This window comes from Triticum dicoccoides, chromosome 3B, assembly GCF_002162155.2.
Source record: "Triticum dicoccoides isolate Atlit2015 ecotype Zavitan chromosome 3B, WEW_v2.0, whole genome shotgun sequence".
Taxonomy (NCBI): Eukaryota; Viridiplantae; Streptophyta; class Magnoliopsida; order Poales; family Poaceae; genus Triticum; species Triticum dicoccoides.
In genome coordinates this window covers 165,880,141-165,900,160 of record NC_041385.1, presented here as the reverse complement: position 1 = coordinate 165,900,160, position 20,020 = coordinate 165,880,141, and the positions used below count along the sequence as shown (strand labels likewise).

The 20,020-nt window shown below is 46.5% G+C and overlaps 1 protein-coding gene across 1 annotated transcript; it reads left to right on the top strand.

Moving 5' to 3' along the window:
* The first annotated feature begins 995 nt into the window (after positions 1-995).
* Positions 996-2,703, top strand: LOC119275359 (protodermal factor 1-like). Its single transcript, XM_037556177.1, has 3 exons — positions 996-1,344; positions 1,451-1,988; positions 2,104-2,703. Exons 1-3 carry the CDS (start codon positions 1,011-1,013, stop codon positions 2,435-2,437), a joined length of 1,206 nt encoding a protein of 401 aa, XP_037412074.1. The 5' UTR covers positions 996-1,010; the 3' UTR covers positions 2,438-2,703.
* Positions 2,704-20,020: the final 17,317 nt, after the last annotated feature.

Here is a 20,020-nt window from a genome sequence, read left to right as displayed (position 1 = left end):
AGAAAATCTTAACCAACGGGACATCTATATAGGCTAAGGCCATCCAATTTGCAGAAGCACATGGTATTGGGCGTGTGCACTTCAAGACAGATTGTCAAACTCTACACTCGGCAATGGAAGCTACTTCTCAGGACCGCAGTTCTCTACGTGTGTTATTCAGGGAGGCAAAGTTCCTCCTTCGGCTAGGTTTTATAGAGTCAAAAGTCCTTTTCGCCCCGAGGGCTTGTAATAACCCAGCACACTTGTTGGCTGCTGCTGGTGCGCGGGCTGAACCAGAGAACCACCTGGTCTGGCAATCCGATCTGCCCCTGATGTAAGCCGAGCCGTGGCCGCCGATCTGGTCGGTCCACCGTAACTTTTGAAATGCAAGGTGTTTCAGTTTAAAAAAAAATGTAATGAATGTAGATGAAAGAGCAAGAAAGGTGGAAAAGATAACCAATCTAATACTCCTTCGATCGGTTGGGTTTATAAAAGTCAGGCACGGGTTTTTAGATCTGTGATTTGGCTAATAAAGAATGTATGGTTAGAAACTAATATTTGACAATTAATCTAAAGGTACATTCTTTTATGAAATACATGCTTTCCTAATTAAAAAGTCAGGCACGGGTTTTTAGATCTGTGTTTTATAATTGTTCGAGGCATAAAAATGTGTCGATGCATAGAAGATACTTTTACAGTAGCACACACATGCATTTTATTGACTTGTTTAAAAAAAAAACATGCATTTTACTGGAAACTTGGGTTGCCAAGACTTCATGCATGGTCTAAGGCCAAACTGATGGTGCGCTTGGTCAATAGTAGGACCGGATCATCCATCATCCTGCAGCACACGAATTGAAGCCATGCACATCTCCGCCTCAGGATCGATAGCTGGAACCCGAATCAAAAACTTCAAGAAGAAAATGAATTTATTGTCACTAGGTAGGTGATAAACACGCAAGGCCAGTCCACCATGAGTCCATGACCTTTGCCCTGTCTAGTCGGATCGGTCGAGCGTTTCATGGCGCGCAATGAATGCCCTGGCCAACCACTCCGTGGTGTCATCTCTGCCTCTGCGACCTCCATTTACCACGCTCTCTCACACAGACCTCATCAATTTTCATGGCGCGTCGGTCTGGTATCTTCTGCTCCCCGCTATTTATACCCCGCTCCTTTTCCCTGTGTCGTTCAGTTCACTCCACCTCTCCACTCCACTCCCACTGAAGCAGCGGCGGAAGAAGAAGAAGCTAGAGGACATGGGGGCGCAGAGAGCTCTCCTCGCGAGCTTCCTGCTCGCCGCGTTGGTCACCCAGGCCTTCGTCTCCGTCTCGGCCAGGACCGGCCCAACGGACAAGGCAAGCCAAGGTACGTACCTAGCTAAGTAGATCTTGTGCATGAAGCTTGTGGTGACTGGTGACTGGTGAGTAGTGAGCTGGGTTATAACAAATGCCGTCTCGTGGCGTGCTTGCAGATGACGTGAAGAAGCCGGACTGCGTGCCGTCGCTCGACCCGCACAATTTCCCCGGCCACGGGGGCACCACGGTGCCGCTTCCCTCGCACGGGGGCTCCTCCGGCACGCCCCCCTACCACGGAGGCTCCGGCACGACGCCGTCGCACGGCGGCTCCGGCTCGACTCCGTCGCACTCGCACAGCGGCTCTGGGTCGTTGCCTGACCCTTCGCACGGCGGGTACGGGACGCCGCCTTCGCACGGGGGCTCTGGATCGTTGCCTGACCCATCGCACAGCGGAGGAGGTTACGGGTCCACCCCAGATGCGCCGTCACACGGCGGAGGCGCGTACGGGAGCTCCCCGACGCCTTCCACTGGCGGTGCCTACGGCAGCTCACCCACTCCGTCCCACGACGGAGGCGCCTACGGGAGCTCCCCGACGCCGGCCCACGACGGAGGCTCCTACAGCGGAACTCCGGCTGCACCGTCGCACAGCAGCCACGGGTCTGTGACACCAACGCCGCTCGTCCCAGTCGACCCCAACAGCCTCGGGACATGCGAGTAAGCCACTTGTTACACGTACACCGGCACGTTACCTTTTCTTTCTTCTGCGAATACCACGAGTTGAGTCGCTGACGTGATGGGCCCGTGACACTGCATTTGTTTTTGCACGTAGCTACTGGAGGACGCACCCCATGCAGATCTGGTCGGCACTGGGGAGCTGGCCGAGCTCGGTGAGCCACTTCTTCGGCGCCGCCGGTGGCGCGGTCGCCGGCGGGCCGAGCATGAGCATCCAGGACGCGCTGGCGAACACGAGGACCGACGGCGCCGGCGCGCTGCTGCGCGAGGGCACCGCCGCGCTGCTCAACTCCATGACCCGCCCGGGGTTCGCCTACACCACCCAGCAGGTGAGGGACGCGTTCGCGGCGGCCGCAGCCGGCGGTTCCGACAGCGCTGCGGCGGCGCAGGCGGCGGCGTTCAAGAAGGCCAACGAGGGGAGGAAGGCGTAGATCGACCGGATCGCCATCGAGAGGGCTTTAGCTAGCTGGCTACCTATATCTGTGGCATGTCTGCATGCATGCGTTTAGGCCGGACGGACGTGTGCGTTGCGATTTGGTTGTTTCGTTTGAGTTATGGTTTGGTTGTGTACGTTGGTGTCTTCGTGGGCTAGCTTCGATCTATCGTACTGTGTTGTAATGAATCTCGTTTAAGTTTTTTGCAGTTCCGTACCCTGTCGCATTGAATGGAATATATTGAAGCGAACTATTCCTAGCTCGATCGGGACCTGGTTTCCTTGGAGGAAATATGATATATTTTTGGCTTTTTTTTGGCATATTCATTAGCGGCTCTTACTACTATTACTAAACAGTATAACAGGACGAGCTGGGAGCCTCCACAAAGCTTAAACAATATAACAGGGTGAGCTGGGAGCCTCCGCAAAGCTTTGGCGTTGCTAGCCGTACGATTGTCTGCGTGGACATCTCTCGGGCTGGTGCTCCACGGAACTATCTACTTCACCTGTGGTTGATTGGGCCTGGATTGTTTTTTGGGCCGGTGGACTGGCTTAAGCGAACAAAGTGTATATGAAACACAAACGTAAGTAGTTGTTTCCCAAATTTTGCTAAAAAAGGTTGTTTCTCAAATAAAAAATTAGGTAGCTGCGTGTGAGCGTCTCAAATAAAAAATTAAGTAGCTGCATGTGAGCGGGGCATTATCATCTGCCTTCGATCTCAACCTGTCTCGCGTGCAAATGGTAACGGACCTTTGATCTCAACATGTCTCGCGTGCAAATGGCCACAAATTGTATGGAGGAGCTGAAGATCGCGTGCAAATGGCCACGGACTGTATAGAGGAGCTGAAGACTATCAAAAGAAGAAAATCAAGTTAGCTATGTTGCCATAGTTAGTGAGTTTATTTCAAGGCAACAAGAATTTATTATTGTTTCTTTATAATATGAAAGAAGAACCAGCAATGTTGAGGCTCACAATCTTGTGAAAGTCGCGTCTTCTTTGTGGGCGTGCCATCATGTCTGGCTAACGTCTCCGCCATCTATTATCTGTATTCCCCAAAACATTTTGCAATAGACGGTGGTTCTAAAAAAATATTGTTGCTCGTGTTGGTGTCACAGTGCCACACAACATCGATGCCCCACTGCCTTCCTCCCTCACGGGCGCGTGGCAACGATGACAAGGTCTACCAATATTGGAATCAAGCGGGGCTAATTCTTTTTTTAGGGGAAGCGGCACTATTTTTTAAAACAAAGATAATTTTTTTGTCTCATCAATTAATTAAGCAGAAAAGATTGCTCGGTTAATTTATCTTACCAATCGTGTTATTGACTATCATGTATGTTCTCTAAACCTATGTTACTTATTCATGTTTTTGTTTCCTAGATATCTTTCATAGACACTATTCACTAAAAAATTACAGCAATAACTTGCCTGATTCTATTTCCCGAGACAATCGCAATATTACATTTTTTATCATTGTCTAATATACGGGTTAGTTCATTTAAGTTTAATTTCTATATTTTACATTTTAAAAAAATTACATAATATTTTATCATTCTATCATAAAATAGGTGGGCGCGGCAACACACGCCATCATAGTCTAGTAATGATGACATGTCCACGGATGTAGGGCTACAAGCTTATGCACGTGGCGAATTTATTCAACGATCAGTCTACCCACTTAAAATTTTGGTAACTGTGTGCAGTGTGTGTGTGGACACAACAATCGACTACACATCATGTTCTCGGAGCATAGAGGTTCAAACAAAAGGTAAGAATACATAAACGAAAACCTTACAGCAGCACAAGGGGCTTCATCAAAGTGAAATGAGACCTGTTGCAGCTTTTCGGATAACGACATGTTCTCGGGGAACTCTGTTGGGATCTGCATCCTCGAGGAACTGAAGTTTTTTCTTTTAACAAAAGTAGGGGCACAAGGCAAAAAGTGACATCTGACCATGGCGCATTGGAGTCCGTTTTTCTGAAATTCAAAAAACAGGTTTTTACGGCTTGAAAAAATATCTAACTTTTTGCATACATGTACATACAAATGTGGAGTATAACAAGCCAAAATTTCATCAAAAACGTGCTTGCATGTGAGATAAAAAAAAGAGACAAAATTCGTTCTAATTTGGGGCTTGTTTTTTTGTTGTTGATTTTGGGCTGAATTTTTGTCTTTTTTGCACATAATATAATACATCATATTATTGAATGGAATTGCCCCGATATGCCTTCATGTGTGTCTAACGTCTCCGCCATCTATTATCTGTATTCCCCAAAACATTTTGCAACAAAACATGGTTCTAAAAAATATATTGTTGCTCGTGTTGGTGTCGCAGCGCCACACAACATCGATGCCCCACTGCCTTCCTCCCTCATGGGCACGTGGCAACGATGACAAGGTCTACCAATATTGGAATCAAGGGATGCTAATTCTTTTTTAGGGGAAGTGACACTATTTTTTTTAAACAAAGCTAAAAGATTTGTCTCATCGATTAATTAAGCAAAAAAGATTGCCCGGTTAATTTACCTTATCAATCGTCCTATTGCCTATCACGTATGTTCTCTAAATCTATATTACTTATTCATGTTTTTGTTTCGTAGATATCTTTCATAGACAATATTCATTTAAAAACTAGAGCTATCAGTTGCCTAATTCTATTTCCCGAGACAATCGCAATATTACTTTTTTATCATTGTCTAATATACGGGTTAGTTCATGCAAGTTTAATTTCTATATTTTACATTTTTAAAAAATGCATGATATTTTATCATTCTATCATAAAATTGATGGGCGCAACAACACGCGCCATCATTGTCTAGTAATGATGATTCGTCCAGGGGAGCAGGGCTACAAGCTTATGCACGTGGTAAATTTATTCATCGATCAGTCTACCCACTTTGGTAACTGTGTGCAGTGTGTGTGTGGACACAACAATCTGTTGGAAATATGCCCTAGAGGCAATAATAAAATGATTATTATTATATTTTCCTTGTTCATGATAATTGTCTGTTGTTCATGCTATAATTGTATTAACCGGAAACAGTGATACATGTGTGAATACGTAGACCACATGTCCCTAGTGAGCCTCTAGTTGACTAGCTCGTTGATCAACAGATGGTCATGGTTTCCTGACTATGGACATTGGATGTCATTGATAACAAGATCACATCATTAGGAGAATGATGTGATGGACAAGACCCAATCCTAAGCATATCACAAGATTGTGTAGTTTGTTTGCTAAAGCTTTTCTAATGTCAAGTATCAGTTCCTTAGACCATGAGATTGTGTAACTCCCGTATACCGTAGGAGTGCTTTGGGTGTGCCAAACGTCAAACGTAACTGGGTGACTATAAAGGTGCACTACAGGTATCTCCGAAAGTGTCTGTTGGGTTGGCACGAATCGAGACAGGAATTTGTCACTCCGTATGACGGAGAGGTATCTTTGGGCCCACTCGGTAATGCAACATCATAATGAGCTCAATGTGACTAAGTGGTTAGTCACGGGATCATGCATTATGTAACGAGTAAAGTGACTTGCCAGTAACGAGATTGAACGAGGTATTGGATACCGACGATCGAATCTCGGGCAAGTAACATACCGTTTGACAAAGGGAATTGCACACGGGATTACTTGAATCCTCGACATCGTGGTTCATCTGATGAGATCATCGTTGAACATGTGGGAGCCAACATGGGTATCCAAATCTCGCTGTTGATTATTGGCCGGAGAGCTGTCTCGGTCATGTCTACATGATTCCCGAACCCGTAGGGTCTACACACTTAAGGTTCGATGACGCTAGGGTTATTAGGAAGACTTGTATGTGATTACCGAATGTTGTTCGGAGTCCCGGATGAGATCCCGGACGTCACGAGGAGTTCCGGAATGGTCCGGAGGTGAAGATTTATATTTGGGAAGTTGTCATACAGTCACCGGAAAAGTTCGGGGGCATACCGGTATTGTACCGGGGCCACCGGAAGGGTTCCGGGGTCCACCGGAAGGGTTTCGGGGTCCACCGGGAGGGGCCACCTCTCCCGGAGGGCCTCGTGGGCGGTAGAGGGAAGGAAACCAGCCCTTAGAGGCCTGGGCGCCACCCCCCTTGGGCCCATGCGCCTAGGGTTGGGGGGGGGGAACCCTAAAGGGGGCGCCCCCCTTGCTTGGGGGGCAAGTCCCCCCTTGGACGCCGCCCCCCTCTAGATCTCATCTAGAGGGGGCCGGGCCCCTTCCCCCTCCTCCTATAAATAGAGAGGCGAGGGGAGGGCTGCAGCAACACATCCAAGGCGCAGCCCCTCCCCTCCCCAACACCTCTCCTCCTTCGTAAGAGCTTGGCGAAGCCCTGCCGGAGTACTGCCGCTCCATCACCACCACGCCATCGTGCTGCTGTTGGAGTCCCTCTTCCTCAACCTCTCCCTCCTCCTTGCTGGATCAAGGCGCGGGAGACGTCACCGGGCTGCACGTGTGTTGAACACGGAGGTGCCGTTGTTCGGCGCTAAGATCGGAATCCACCGCGCTCTGAATCGCTTTGAGTATGACTCCCTCATCCGCGTTCTTGTAACGCTTCCGTCTCGCGGTCTTCAAGGGTATGAAGATGCACTCCTCTCTCTCTCTCTCTCGTTGCTAGTTACTCCATAGATTGATCTTGGTGATGCGTAGAATTTTTTTATTTTCTGCAACGATCTCCAACAATGGCATCATGAGCTAGGTCTATGCGTAGTTTCTATGCACGAGTAGAACACAATTTTGTTGTGGGCGTAGATTTTGTAAATTTACTTGCCACTACTAGTCTTATCTTGTTTCGGCGGTATCATGGGATGAAGCGGCCCGGAGCGACCTTACACGTACACTTACGTGAGACATGTTCCATCGACTGACATGCACTACTTGCATAAGGTGGCTAGCGGGTGTCTGTCTCTCCCACCTTAGTCGGATCAGATTTGATGAAAAGGGTCCTTATGAAGGGTAAATAGAAATTGGCATATCACGTTGTGGTTTTGGCGTAGGTAAGAAACGTTCTGGCTAGAACCCTATAGCAGCCACGTAAAAACGTGCAGCAACAATTAGAGGACGTCTAAATTGTTTTTGTAGCATATGCCTTGTGATGTGATATGGCCAAAAAGGATGTGATGAATGAAATATATATGATGTATGAGATTGATCATGTTCTTGTAATAAGAATCACGACTTGCATGTCGATGAGTATGACAACCGGCAGGAGCCATAGGAGTTGTCTTTATTTATTGTATAACCTGCGTGTCATTGAACAACGCCATATAGTTACTTTACTTCTTTGCTAAACTGTTAGCCATAGTAGTAGAAGTAATAGTTGGCGAGACAACTTCATGGAGACACGATGATGGAGATCATGATGATGGAGATCATGGTGTCATGCCGGTGACGATGATGATCATGGTGTCCCGAAGATGGAGATCAAAGGAGCAAAATGATATTGGCCATATCATGTCACTATTTGATTGCATGTGATGTTTATCATGTTTTTGCATCTTATTCGCTTAGAACGATGGTAGTAAATAAGATGATCCCTCATAATAATTTCAAGAAAGTGTTTCCCCTCACTGTGCGCCGTTGCGAAAGTTCGTTGTTTCGAAGCACCACGTGATGATCAGGTGTGATAGATTCTAATGTTCACATACAACGGGTGTAAGCCATATTTACAAATGCAAAACACTTAGGTTGACTTGACGAGCCTAGCATGTACAGACATGGCCTCGGAACACAAGAGACCAAAAGGTCGAACATGAGTCGTATAGAAGATACGATCAACATGAAGATGTTCACCGATGATGACTAGTCCGTCTCACGTGATGATCGAACACGGCCTAGTTGACTCGGATCATGTATCACTTAGATGACTAGAGGGATGTCTATCTGAGTGGGAGTTCATTAAATAATTTGATTAGATGAACTTAATTATCATGAACTTAGTCTAAAACTTTTGCAAAATGTCTTGTAGATCAAATGGCCCAAGCTCATGTCAACCTCAACTTCAACGCATTCCTAGAGAAAACCAAGCTGAAAGACGATGGTAGAAACTATACGGACTAGGTCCGGAACTTGAGGATCATCCTCATAGCTGCCAAGAAAGCATATGTCCTAGAAGCACCGCTAGGTGAAGCACCCGTCCCAGCGAACCAAGACGTTATGAACGCTTGGCAGTCGCGTGTTGATGACTACTCCCTCGTTCAGTGCGGCATGCTTTACAGCTTTGAACCGGGGCTCCAAAAGCGTTTTGAGCAGCACGGAGCATATGAGATGTTCCAAGAGCTGAAAATGGTTTTCCAAGATCATGCCCGAGTCGAGAGATATGAAGTCTCCGACAAGTTCTTGTTGGGGAAGGTTGCATAAAATAAAAAATTTCCTACATTCACCAAGATCAATCTATTAGTTCATCTAGCAACGAGAGAGAGGAGTGCATCTACATACCCTTGTAGATCGCGTGCGGAAGCGTTCAAGAGAACGGGGTTGAGGGAGTCATTCTCGCCGTGATCCAAATCACCAGAGATCCTAGCGCCGAACGGACGGCACCTCCGCGTTCAACACACGTACGGTCAGCGTGACGTCTCCTCCTTGATCCAGCAAGGGGGAAGGAGAGGTTGATGAAGATCCAGCAGCACGACGGCGTGGTGGTGGATATAGCAGGGTTCCGGCAGAGCTTCGCCGAGCTTCTGCGAGAGGGAGAGGTGTAGCAGGGAGGGGAGGGAGGCGCCTGGGTGTTGGGTGCGGCTGCCCTCCCACCCTCCTCTTTATATAGGTACCCCAGGGGGGCGCCGGCCCTAGAGATGGGATCTCTAGGGGGGCCAAGGGGGGTGGAGTGCCCCCCAAGGCAAGTGGAGGCGCCCCCTCCCCTAGGGTTCCCAACCCTAGGCGCAGGAGGGGCCCAGGGGGGCGCACCAGCCCACTAGGGGCTGGTTCCCCTCCCACTTCAGCCCATGGGGCCCTCTGGGATAGGTGGCCCCACCCGGTGGACCCCCGGGACCCTTTCGGTGGTCCTGGTACAATACCGGTGGACCCTGAAACTTTCCCGATGGCCGAAACTCGACTTCCCATATATAATTCTTTACCTCCGGACCATTCCGGAACTCCTCATGACGTCCGGGATCTCATACGGGACTCCGAACAACTTTCGGTTTGCTGCATACTCATATTCATACAACCCTAGCGTCACCAAACCTTAAGTGTGTAGACCCTACGGGTTCGGGAGACATGCAGACATGACCGAGACGGCTCTCCGGTCAATAACCAACAGCGGGATCTGGATACCCATGTTGGCTCCCACATACTCCACGATGTCGAGGATTTAAGCAACCCCGTATACAATTCCCTTTGTCAATCGGTACGTTACTTGCCCGAAATTCGATCGTCGGTATCCCAATACCTCGTTCAATCTCGTTATCGGCAAGTCACTTTACTTGTACCGTAATGCATGATACCGTGACTAGACACTTGGTCACTTTGAGCTCATTATGATGATGCATTACCGAGTGGGCCCAGAGATACCTCTCCGTCATACGGAATGACAAATCCCAGTGTCGATCCGTGTCAACCCAATAGACACTTTCGGAGACACCTGAAGTGCACCTTTATAGTCACCCAGTTACGTTGTGACGTTTGGTACACCCAAAGCACTCCTACGGTATCCGGGAGTTACATGATCTCATGGTCTAAGGAAAAGATACTTGACATTGGAAAAGCTCTAGCAAACGAACTACACGATCTTTGTGCTATGCTTAGGATTGGGTCTTGTCCATCACATCATTCTCCTAATGATGTGATCCCGTTATCAATGACATCCAATGTCCATAGTCAGGAAACCATGACTATCTGTTGATCAATGAGCTAGTCAACTAGAGGCTCACTAGGGACATGTTGTGGTCATTTCCGGATAATACAATTATAGCATGAATAAAAGACAATTATCATGAATAAGGAAATATAATAATAATCCTTTTATTATTGCCTCTAGGGCATACTTCCAACAGTCTCCCACTTGCACTAGAGTCAATAATCTAGTTACATTGTGATGAATCGAACACCCATAGAGTTCTGGTGTTGATCATGTTTTGCTGATGGAAGAGGTTTAGTCAACGGATCTGCGACATTCAGATCCGTATGTACTTTGTAAATATCTATGCCTCCATCTTGAACATTTTCACGGATGTAGTTGAAACGACGCTTGATGTGCCTGGTCTTCTTGTGAAACCTGGGCTCCTTGGCAAGGGCAATAGCTCCAGTGTTGTCACAGAAGAGAGTGATTGGCCCGGACACATTGGGTATGACTCCTAGGTCGCTGATGAACTCCTTCATCCATATTGCTTCATGTGCTGCCTCCGAGGCTGCCATGTACTCCGCTTCACATATAGATCCCGCCACGACGCTCTTCTTGCAACTGCACCAGCTTACTACTCCACGATTCAACATATACACATATCCGGTCTGTGACTTAGATTCATCCAGATCTGTGTCGAAGCTAGCATTGACGTAACCCTTTACGACGAGCTCTTCGTCACCTCCATAAACGAGAAACATGTCCTTTGTCCTTTTCAGGTACTTCAGGATATTCTTGACCGCTGTCCAGTGTTCCTTGCCGGGATTACTTTGGTACCTTCCTACCAAACTTACGGCAAGGTTTACATCAGGTCTGGTACACAACATGGCATACATAATAGATCCTATGGCCGAGGCATAGGGGATGACACTCATCTCTTCTTTATCTTTTGCCGTGGTCGGGCATTGAGCCGAGCTCAATTTCACACCTTGCAATACAGGCAAGAACCCTTTCTTGGACTGATCCATTTTGAACTTCTTCAAAATCTTATCAAGGTATGTGCTTTGTGAAAGACCTATGAGGCGTCTTGATCTATCCCTATAGATCTTGATGCCTAATATGTAAGCAGCTTCTCCAAGGTCCTTCATTGAAAAACACTTATTCAAGTAGGCCTTAATGCTGTCCAAAAGTTCTATATCATTTCCCATCAAAAGTATGTCATGTACATATAATATGAGAAATGCTACAGAGCTCCCACTCACTTTCTTGTAAACGCAGGCTTCTCCATAAGTCTGCATAAACCCAAACACTTTGATCATCTCATCAAAGCGAATGTTCCAACTCCGAGATGCTTGCACCAGCCCATAAATGGATCGCTGGAGCTTGCATACCTTGTTAGCATTCCTAGGATCGACAAAACCCCTGGCTGCATCATATACAGTTCTTCCTTAAGATAGCCGTTAAGGAAAGCCGTTTTGACGTCCATCTGCCATATCTCATAATCATAGTATGCGGCAATTGCTAACATGATTCGGACGGACTTCAGCTTCGCTATGGGAGAGAAAGTCTCATCGTAGTTAACCCCTTGAACTTGCCGGTAACCCTTAGCAACAAGTCGAGCTTTAAAGATGGTAACATTGCCATCCGCGTCCATCTTCTTCTTAAAGATCCATTTGTTTTCTATCGCTCGCCGATCATCGGGCAAGTCCATCAAAGTCCATACTTTGTTTTCATAAATGGATTCTATCTCGGATTGCATGGATTCAAGCCATTTGTTGGAATCTGGGCCCGCCATCGCTTCTTCATAGTTCGAAGGTTCACCGTTGTCCAACAACATGATTTCCAGGACAGGGTTGCCATACCACTCTGGTGTCGAACGTGTCCTTGTGGACCTACGAAGTTTAGTAGCAACTTGATCCGAAGTACCTTGATCATCATTAATTTCCTCTCCAGTCGGTGTAGGCACCACAGGAACATTTTCCTGAGCTGCACTACTTACAGGTTCAAGAGGTAGTACTTCATCGAGTTCTACTTTCCTCCCACTTACTCCTTTCGAGAGAAACTCTTTTTCCAGAAAGGATCCGTTCTTGGCAACAAAGATCTTGCCTTCGGATCTAAGGTAGAAGGTATACCCAATGGTTTCCTTAGGGTGTCCTATGAAGACACATTTTTCCGACTTGGGTTCGAGCTTTTCAGGTTGAAGTTTCTTTACATAAGCATCGCATCCCCAAACTTTTAGAAACGACAGCTTAGGTTTCTTCCCAAACCATAATTCATACGGTGTCGTCTCAACGGATTTAGATGGAGCCCTATTTAAAGTGAATGTAGCTGTCTCTAGAGCGTATCCCCAAAATGATAGTGGTAAGAGACATCATAGATCGCACCATATCCAATAGAGTGCAATTACGATGTTCGGACACACCGTTACGCTGAGGTGTTCCAGGCGGCGTGAGTTGTGAAACGATTCCACATTTTCTTAAGTGCGTACCAAATTCGTGACTTAAATATTCTCCTCCACGATCTGATCGTAAGAACTTTATTTTTCGATCACGTTGATTCTCTACTTCATTCTGAAATTCCTTGAACTTTTCAAAGGTCTCAGACTTGTGTTTCATCAAATAGACATACCCATATCTACTTCAGTCATCAGTGAGAGTGAGAACATAACGATATCCTCCGCGAGCCTCAACGCTCATTGGACCACACACATCAGTATGTATGATTTCCAATAAGTTGGTTGCTCGCTCCATTGTTTCGGAGAACGGAGTCTTTGTCATTTTGCCCATGAGGCATGGTTCGCATGTGTCAAATGATTCATAATCGAGGGACTCTAAAAGTCCATCAGCATGGATCTTCTTCATGCGCTTGACACCAATGTGACCAAGGCGGCAGTGCCACAAGTATGTGGGACTATCGTTATCAACTTTACATCTTTTGGTATTCACAGTATGAATATGTGTAACATTATGTTCGAGATTCATTAAGAATAAACCATTGACCATCGGGGCATGACCATAAAACATATCTGTCATATAAATAGAACAACCATTATTCTCGAATTTAAATGAGTAGCCATCTCGCATTAAACGAGATCCAGATACAATGTTCATGCTCAAACTTGGCACTAAATAACAATTATTGAGGTTTAAAACTAATCCCGTAGGTAAATGTAGAGGTAGCGTGCCGACGGCGATCACATCGACCTTGGAACCATTCCTGACGCGCATCGTCACCTCGTCCTTCACCAGTCTCCGCTTATTCCGCAGCTCCTGCTTTGGTGTTGCCGGCCTTCTTGTCCGCTAAGTATTTGGGGCAGTTCCGCTTCCAGTGACCCTTCCCTTTGCAATAAAAGCACTCAGTCTCAGGCTTGGGTCCATTCTTTGACTTCTTCCCGGCAACTGGTTTACCGGGCGCGGCAACATCTTTGCCGTCCTTCTTGAAGTTCTTCTTACCCTTGCCCTTCTTGAACTTGGTGGTTTTATTGACCATCAACACTTGATGTTCTTTCTTGATTTCTACCTCTGCCGACTTCAGCATTGAAAATACTTTAGGAATAGTTTTCACCATCCCCTGCATATTGTAGTTCATCACAAAGCTCTTGTAGCTCGGTGGGAGCGACTGAAGGATTCTGTCAATGACCGCCTCGTCCGGGAGGTTAATGTCCAGCTGGGACAGGCGGTTGTGGAACCCAGACATTTTGAGTATGTGCTCACTGACAGAACTGTTTCCCTCCATCTTACAACTATAGAACTTGTCGGCGACTTCATATCTCTCGACCCGGGAATGAGCTTGGAAAACCATTTTCAGCTCCTCGAACATCTCATATGCTCCGTGTTGCTCAAAACGTTTTTGGAGCCCCGGTTCTAAGCTGTAAAGCATGCCACACTGAATGAGGGAGTAATCATCAGCACGTGACTGCCAAGCGTTCATAACGTCTTGGTTCTCTGGGATGGGTGCTTCACCTAGCGGTCCTTCTAGGACATATGCTTTCTTGGCAGCTATGAGGATGATCCTCAGGTTCCAGACCCAGTCCGTATAGTTGCTGCCATCATCTTTCAGCTTGGTTTTCTCTAGGAACGCGTTGAAGTTCATGTTGACATGAGCGTTGGCCATTTGATCTACAAGACATATTTTTTTGCAAAAGATTTTAGACTAAGTTCATGATAATTAAGTTCATCTAATCAAATTATTTAATGAACTCCCACTCAGATTTGACATCCCTCTAGTCATCTAAGTGTTAAACGATCCGAGTCGACTAGGCCGTGTCCGATCATCATGTGAGACGGACTAGTCATCATCGGTGAACATCTCCATGTTGATCGTATCTTCCATACGACTCATGTTCGACCTTTCGGTGTCTGTGTTCCGAGGCCATGTCTGTACATGCTAGGCTCGTCAAGTTAACCCTAAGTGTTTTCTGCATGTGTAAAACTGTCTTACACTCGTTGTATGTGAACATAAGGATCTATCACACCCGATCATCACGTGGTGCTTCGAAACGACGAACTTTAGCAACGGCGCACCGTTAGGGGGAACACTTTCTTGAAATTATTATAAGGGATCATCTTATTTACTACCGTCGTTCTAAGTAAACAAGATGCATAAACATAATAAACATCACATGCAATTATATAGTAGTGACATGATATGGCCAATATCATATAGCTCTTTGATCTCCATCTTCGGGGCTCCATGATCATCTTCGTCACCGGCATGACACCATGATCTCCATCATCATGATCTCCATCATCGTGTCTCCATGAAGTTGCTCGCCAACTATTACTTCTACTACTATGGCTAACGGTTTAGCAATAAAGTAAAGTAATTACATGGCGTTAAATCATTGACACGCAGGTCATACAATAATTAAGACAACTCCTATGGCTCCTGCCGGTTGTCATACTCATCGACATGCAAGTCATGATTCCTATTACAAGAACATGATCTCATACATCACAATATATCATTCATCATTCATCACAACTTTTGGCCATATCACATCACATAGCAATTGCTGCAAAAACAAGTTAGACGTCCTCTAATTGTTGTTGCATCTTTTACGTGGCTGCAATTGGGTGCTAGCAAGAACATTTTCTTACCTACAAATAACCACAACGTGATTTTGTCAACTTCTATTTACCCTTCATAAGGACCCTTTCCATCGAATCCGCTCCAACTAAAGTGGGAGAGACAGACACCCGCTAGCCACCTTATGCAACTAGTGCATGTCAGTCGATGGAACCTGTCTCACCTAAGTGTACGTGTAAGGTCGGTCCGGGCCGCTTCATCCCACAATACCGCTGAAGCAAAATAAGACTAGTAGTGGCAAGCAAGTTGACAAGATCTACGCCCACAACAGATTTGTGTTCTACTCATGCAATAGAGAACTACACATAGACCTAGCTCTGATACCACTGTTGGGGAACGTTGCATAAAATAATTTTTTTCCTACGTTCACCAAGATCAATCTATGAGTTCATCTAGCAACGAGAGAGAGGAGTGCATCTACATACCCTTGTAGATCGCGTGCGGAAGCGTTCAAGAGAACGGGGTTGAGGGAGTCGTTCTCATCGTGATCCAAATCACCGGAGATCCTAGTGCCGAACGGACGGCACCTCCGCGTTCAACACACGTACGGTCAACGTGACGTCTCCTCCTTCTTGATCCAGCAAGGGGGAAGGAGAGGTTGATGAAGATCCAGCAACACGACGGCGTGGTGGTGGATACAGCAGGGTTCCGGTAGAGCTTCGCCGAGCTTCTGCGAGAGGGAGAGGTGTAGCAGGGAGGGGAGGGAGGCGCCAGGGTGTTGGGTGCGGCTGCCCTCCCACCCCCCTCTTTATATAGGGACCCTAGGGGGGGTGCCGTCCCTAGAGATGGGATCTCTAGGGGGGGCGGCGGCCAAGGGGGGTGGTGTGCCCCCCAAGGCAAGTGGAGGCGCCCCCTCCCCTATGGTTCGCAACCCTAGGCGCAGAGGGGGGCCCAGGAGGGGGCGCAGCAGCCCACTAGGGGCTGGTTCTCCTCCCACTTCAGCCCATGGGGCCCTCCGGGATAGGTGGCCCCACCCGGTGGACCCCCGGGACCCTTTCGGTGGTCCCGGTACAATACCGGCGGACCCCGAAACTTTCCCGATGGCCGAAACTCGACTTCCCATAGATAATTCTTTACCTCCGGACCATTCCGGAACTCCTCGTGACGTCCGGGATCTCATTTGGGACTCCGAACAACTTTCGGTTTGCTGCATACTCATATTCATACAACCCTAGCGTCACCAAACCTTAAGTGTGTAGACCCTACGGGTTCGGGAGACATGCAGACATGATCGAGACGGCTCTCCGGTCAATAACCAACAGCGGGATCTGGATACCCATGTTAGCTCCCACATACTCCACGATGATCTCATCGGATGAACCACGATGTCGAGGATTTAAGCAACCCCGTATACAATTCCCTTTGTCAATCGGTACGTTACTTGCCCGAAATTCGATCGTCGGTATCCCAATACCTCGTTCAATCTCGTTATCGGCAAGTCACTTTACTCGTACTGTAATGCATGATCCCGTGACTAGACACTTGGTCACTTTGAGCTCATTATGCTGATGCATTACCGAGTGGGCCCAGAGATACCTCTCCGTCATACGGAGTGACAAATCCCAGTGTCGATCCGTGTCAACCCAACAGACACTTTCGGAGACACCTGTAGTGCACCTTTATAGTCACCCAGTTACGTTGTGACGTTTGGTACACCCAAAGCACTCCTACGGTATCCGGGAGTTACACGATCTCGTGGTCTAAGGAAAAGATACTTGACATTGGAAAAGCTCTAGCAAACGAACTACACGATCTTTGTGCTATGCTTAGGATTGGGTCTTGTCGATCACATCATTCTCCTAATGATGTGATCCCGTTATCAATTGCATCCAATGTCCATAGTCAGGAACCATGACTATCTGTTGATCAATGAGCTAGTCAACTAGAGGCTCACTACGGACATGTTGTGGTCTAAGTATTCACACGTGTATTCCGATTTCTGGATAACACATTTATAGCATGAATAAAAGACAATTATCATGAACAAGGAAATATAATAATAATCCTTTTATTATTGCCTCTAGGGCATATTTCCAACAATTCTACAGTTGTAAGATGGAGGAAAATGGTTCTGTCAGCGAGCACATACTCAAAATGTCTGGGTTGCACAACCGCTTGTCCCAGCTGGACATTAACTTCCCAGATGAGGTGGTCATTGACAGAATCCTTCAGTTGCTCCCACCTAGCTACAAGAGCTTTGTGATGAACTACAATATGCAGGGGATGGTGAAAACCATTCTTGAGGTATTATCAATGCTGAAATCAGCGGAGGTAGAAATCAAAAAGGAACATCAAGTGTTCATGGTCAATAAAACCACTAGTTTCAAGAAAGGAAAGGGTAAGAAGAACTTCAAAAAGGACGGCAAGGGAGTTGCCGCGCCCGGTAAGCCAGTTGCCAGGAAGAAGCTAAAGCACAGACCCAAACTTGAGACTGAGTGCTTTTATTGCAAGGGGAACAGTCACTGGAAGCGGAACTGCCCCAAGTACTTAGCGGATAAGAAGGCCAGCAACACCAAAGGTATATGTGATATACATGTTATTGATGTGTACCTTACCAGTACTCGTAGTAGCTCCTGGGTATTTGATACCGGTGTGGTTGCTCATATTTGTAACTCAGAACAGGAGCTACGGAATAAGTGGAGACTGGCGAAGGACGAGGTGACGATGCGCGTCGGGAATGGTTGCAAGGTCGATGTGATCGCCGTCGGCACGCTACCTCTACATTCACCTACAGGATTAGTTTTAAACCTCAATAATTGTTATTTAGTGCCAGCTTTGAGCATGAACATTGTATCTGGATCTCGTTTAATACGAGATGGCTACTCATTTAAATCCGAGAATGATGGTTTTTCTATTTATATGAGAGATATGTTTTATGGTCATGCCCCGTTGGTCAATGGTTTATTCTTAATGAATCTCGAACGTGATGTTACACATATTCATAGTGTGAATACCAAAATATGTAAGATTGATAATGATAGTCCCACATATCTGTGGCACTGCCGCCTTGGTCACATTGGTGTCAAGCGCATGAAGAAGCTCCATGCAGATGGACTTTTGGAGTCTCTTGATTTTGAATCATTTGACACGTGCGAACGATGCCTCATGGGCAAAATGACCAAGACTCCATTCTCCGGAGCAATGGAGCGAGCAACCAACTTATTGGAAATTATACATACTGATGTGTGCGGTCCAATGAGCGTTGAGGCTTGCGGTGGCTATCGTTATGTTCTCACCCTCACTGATGACTTAAGTAGATATGGGTATGTCTACTTAATGAAACACAAGTCTGAGACCTTTGAAAAGTTCAAGGAATTTCAGAATGAGGTAGAGAATCAACGTGACAGAAAAATAAAGTTCTTACGATCAGATCGTGGGGGAGAATATTTAAGTCACGAGTTTGGTACACACTTAAGGAAATGTGGAATTGTTTCACAACTCACGCCGCTTGGAACACCTCAGCGTAATGGTGTGTCCGAACGTCGTAATCACACTCTATTGGATATGGTGCGGTCTATGATGTCTCTTACCGATTTACCGCTATCATTTTGGGGATACGCTTTAGAGACAGCTACATTCACTTTAAATAGGGCACCGTCTAAATCCGTTGAGACGACACCGTATGAATTATGGTTTGGGAAGAAACCTAAGCTATCGTTTTTAAAAGTTTGGGGATGCGATGCTTATGTCAAGAAACTTCAACCTGAAAAGCTCGAACCCAAGTCGGAAAAATGCGTATTCTTAGGATACCCTAAGAAAACCATTGGGTATACCTTCTACCTCAGATCCAAAGGCAAGATTTTCGTTGCCAAGAACGGGTTCTTTCTGGAGAAAGAGTTTCTCTCAAAAGAAGTAAGTTGGAGGAAGGTGGAACTTGATGAAGTACTACCTCTTGAACCGGTAAGTAGCGCAGCTCAGGAAGATGTTCTTGTGGTGCCTGCACCAACTAGAGAGGAAGTTAATGATGATGATCAAGGTACTTCAGATCAAGTTACTACTGAACTTCGTAGGTCCACAAGGACACGTTCCACACCAGAATGGTATGGCAACCCTGTCCTGGAAATCATGTTGTTAGACATCGGTGAACCTTCGAACTATGAAGAAGCGATGGAGGGCCCAGATTCCAACAAATGGCTTGAAGCCATGCAATGCGAGATAGGATCCATGTATGAAAACAAAGTATGGACTTTGACAGACTTGCCCGATGATCGGCAAGCAATAGAAAATAAATGGATCTTTAAGAAGAAGACGAACGCGGATGGTAATGTTACCATCTATAAAGCTCTACTTGTTGCTAAGGGTTATCGGCAAGTTCAAGGGGTTGACTAGGATGAGACTTTCTCTCCCGTAGCGAAGCTGAAGTCTGTCCGAATCATGCTAGCAATTGCCGCATACTATGATTATGAGATATGGCAGATGGACGTCAAAACGGCTTTCCTTAACGACTATCTTAAGGAAGAACTGTATATGATGCAGCCAGGGGTTTTGTCGATCCTAGGAATGCTAACAAGGTATGCAAGCTCCAGCGATCCATTTATGGGCTGGTGCAAGCATCTCGGAGTTGGAACATTCGCTTTGATGAGATGATCAAAGTGTTTGGGTTTATGCAGACTTATGGAGAAGCCTGCGTTTACAAGAAAGTGAGTGGGAGCTCTGTAGCATTTCTCATATTATATGTAGATGACATACTTTTGATGGGAAATGATATAG

Bases quoted from the DNA above. Each gene is read 5' to 3' on its own strand.
- LOC119275359 (XM_037556177.1), top strand. From the start codon at position 1,011: ATGAATGCCCTGGCCAACCACTCCGTGGTGTCATCTCTGCCTCTGCGA. The intron at 1,345-1,450 runs GTACGTACCTAG...GCGTGCTTGCAG, and splicing joins AACGGACAAGGCAAGCCAAG to ATGACGTGAAGAAGCCGGAC. The intron at 1,989-2,103 runs GTAAGCCACTTG...TTTTGCACGTAG, and splicing joins AACAGCCTCGGGACATGCGA to CTACTGGAGGACGCACCCCA.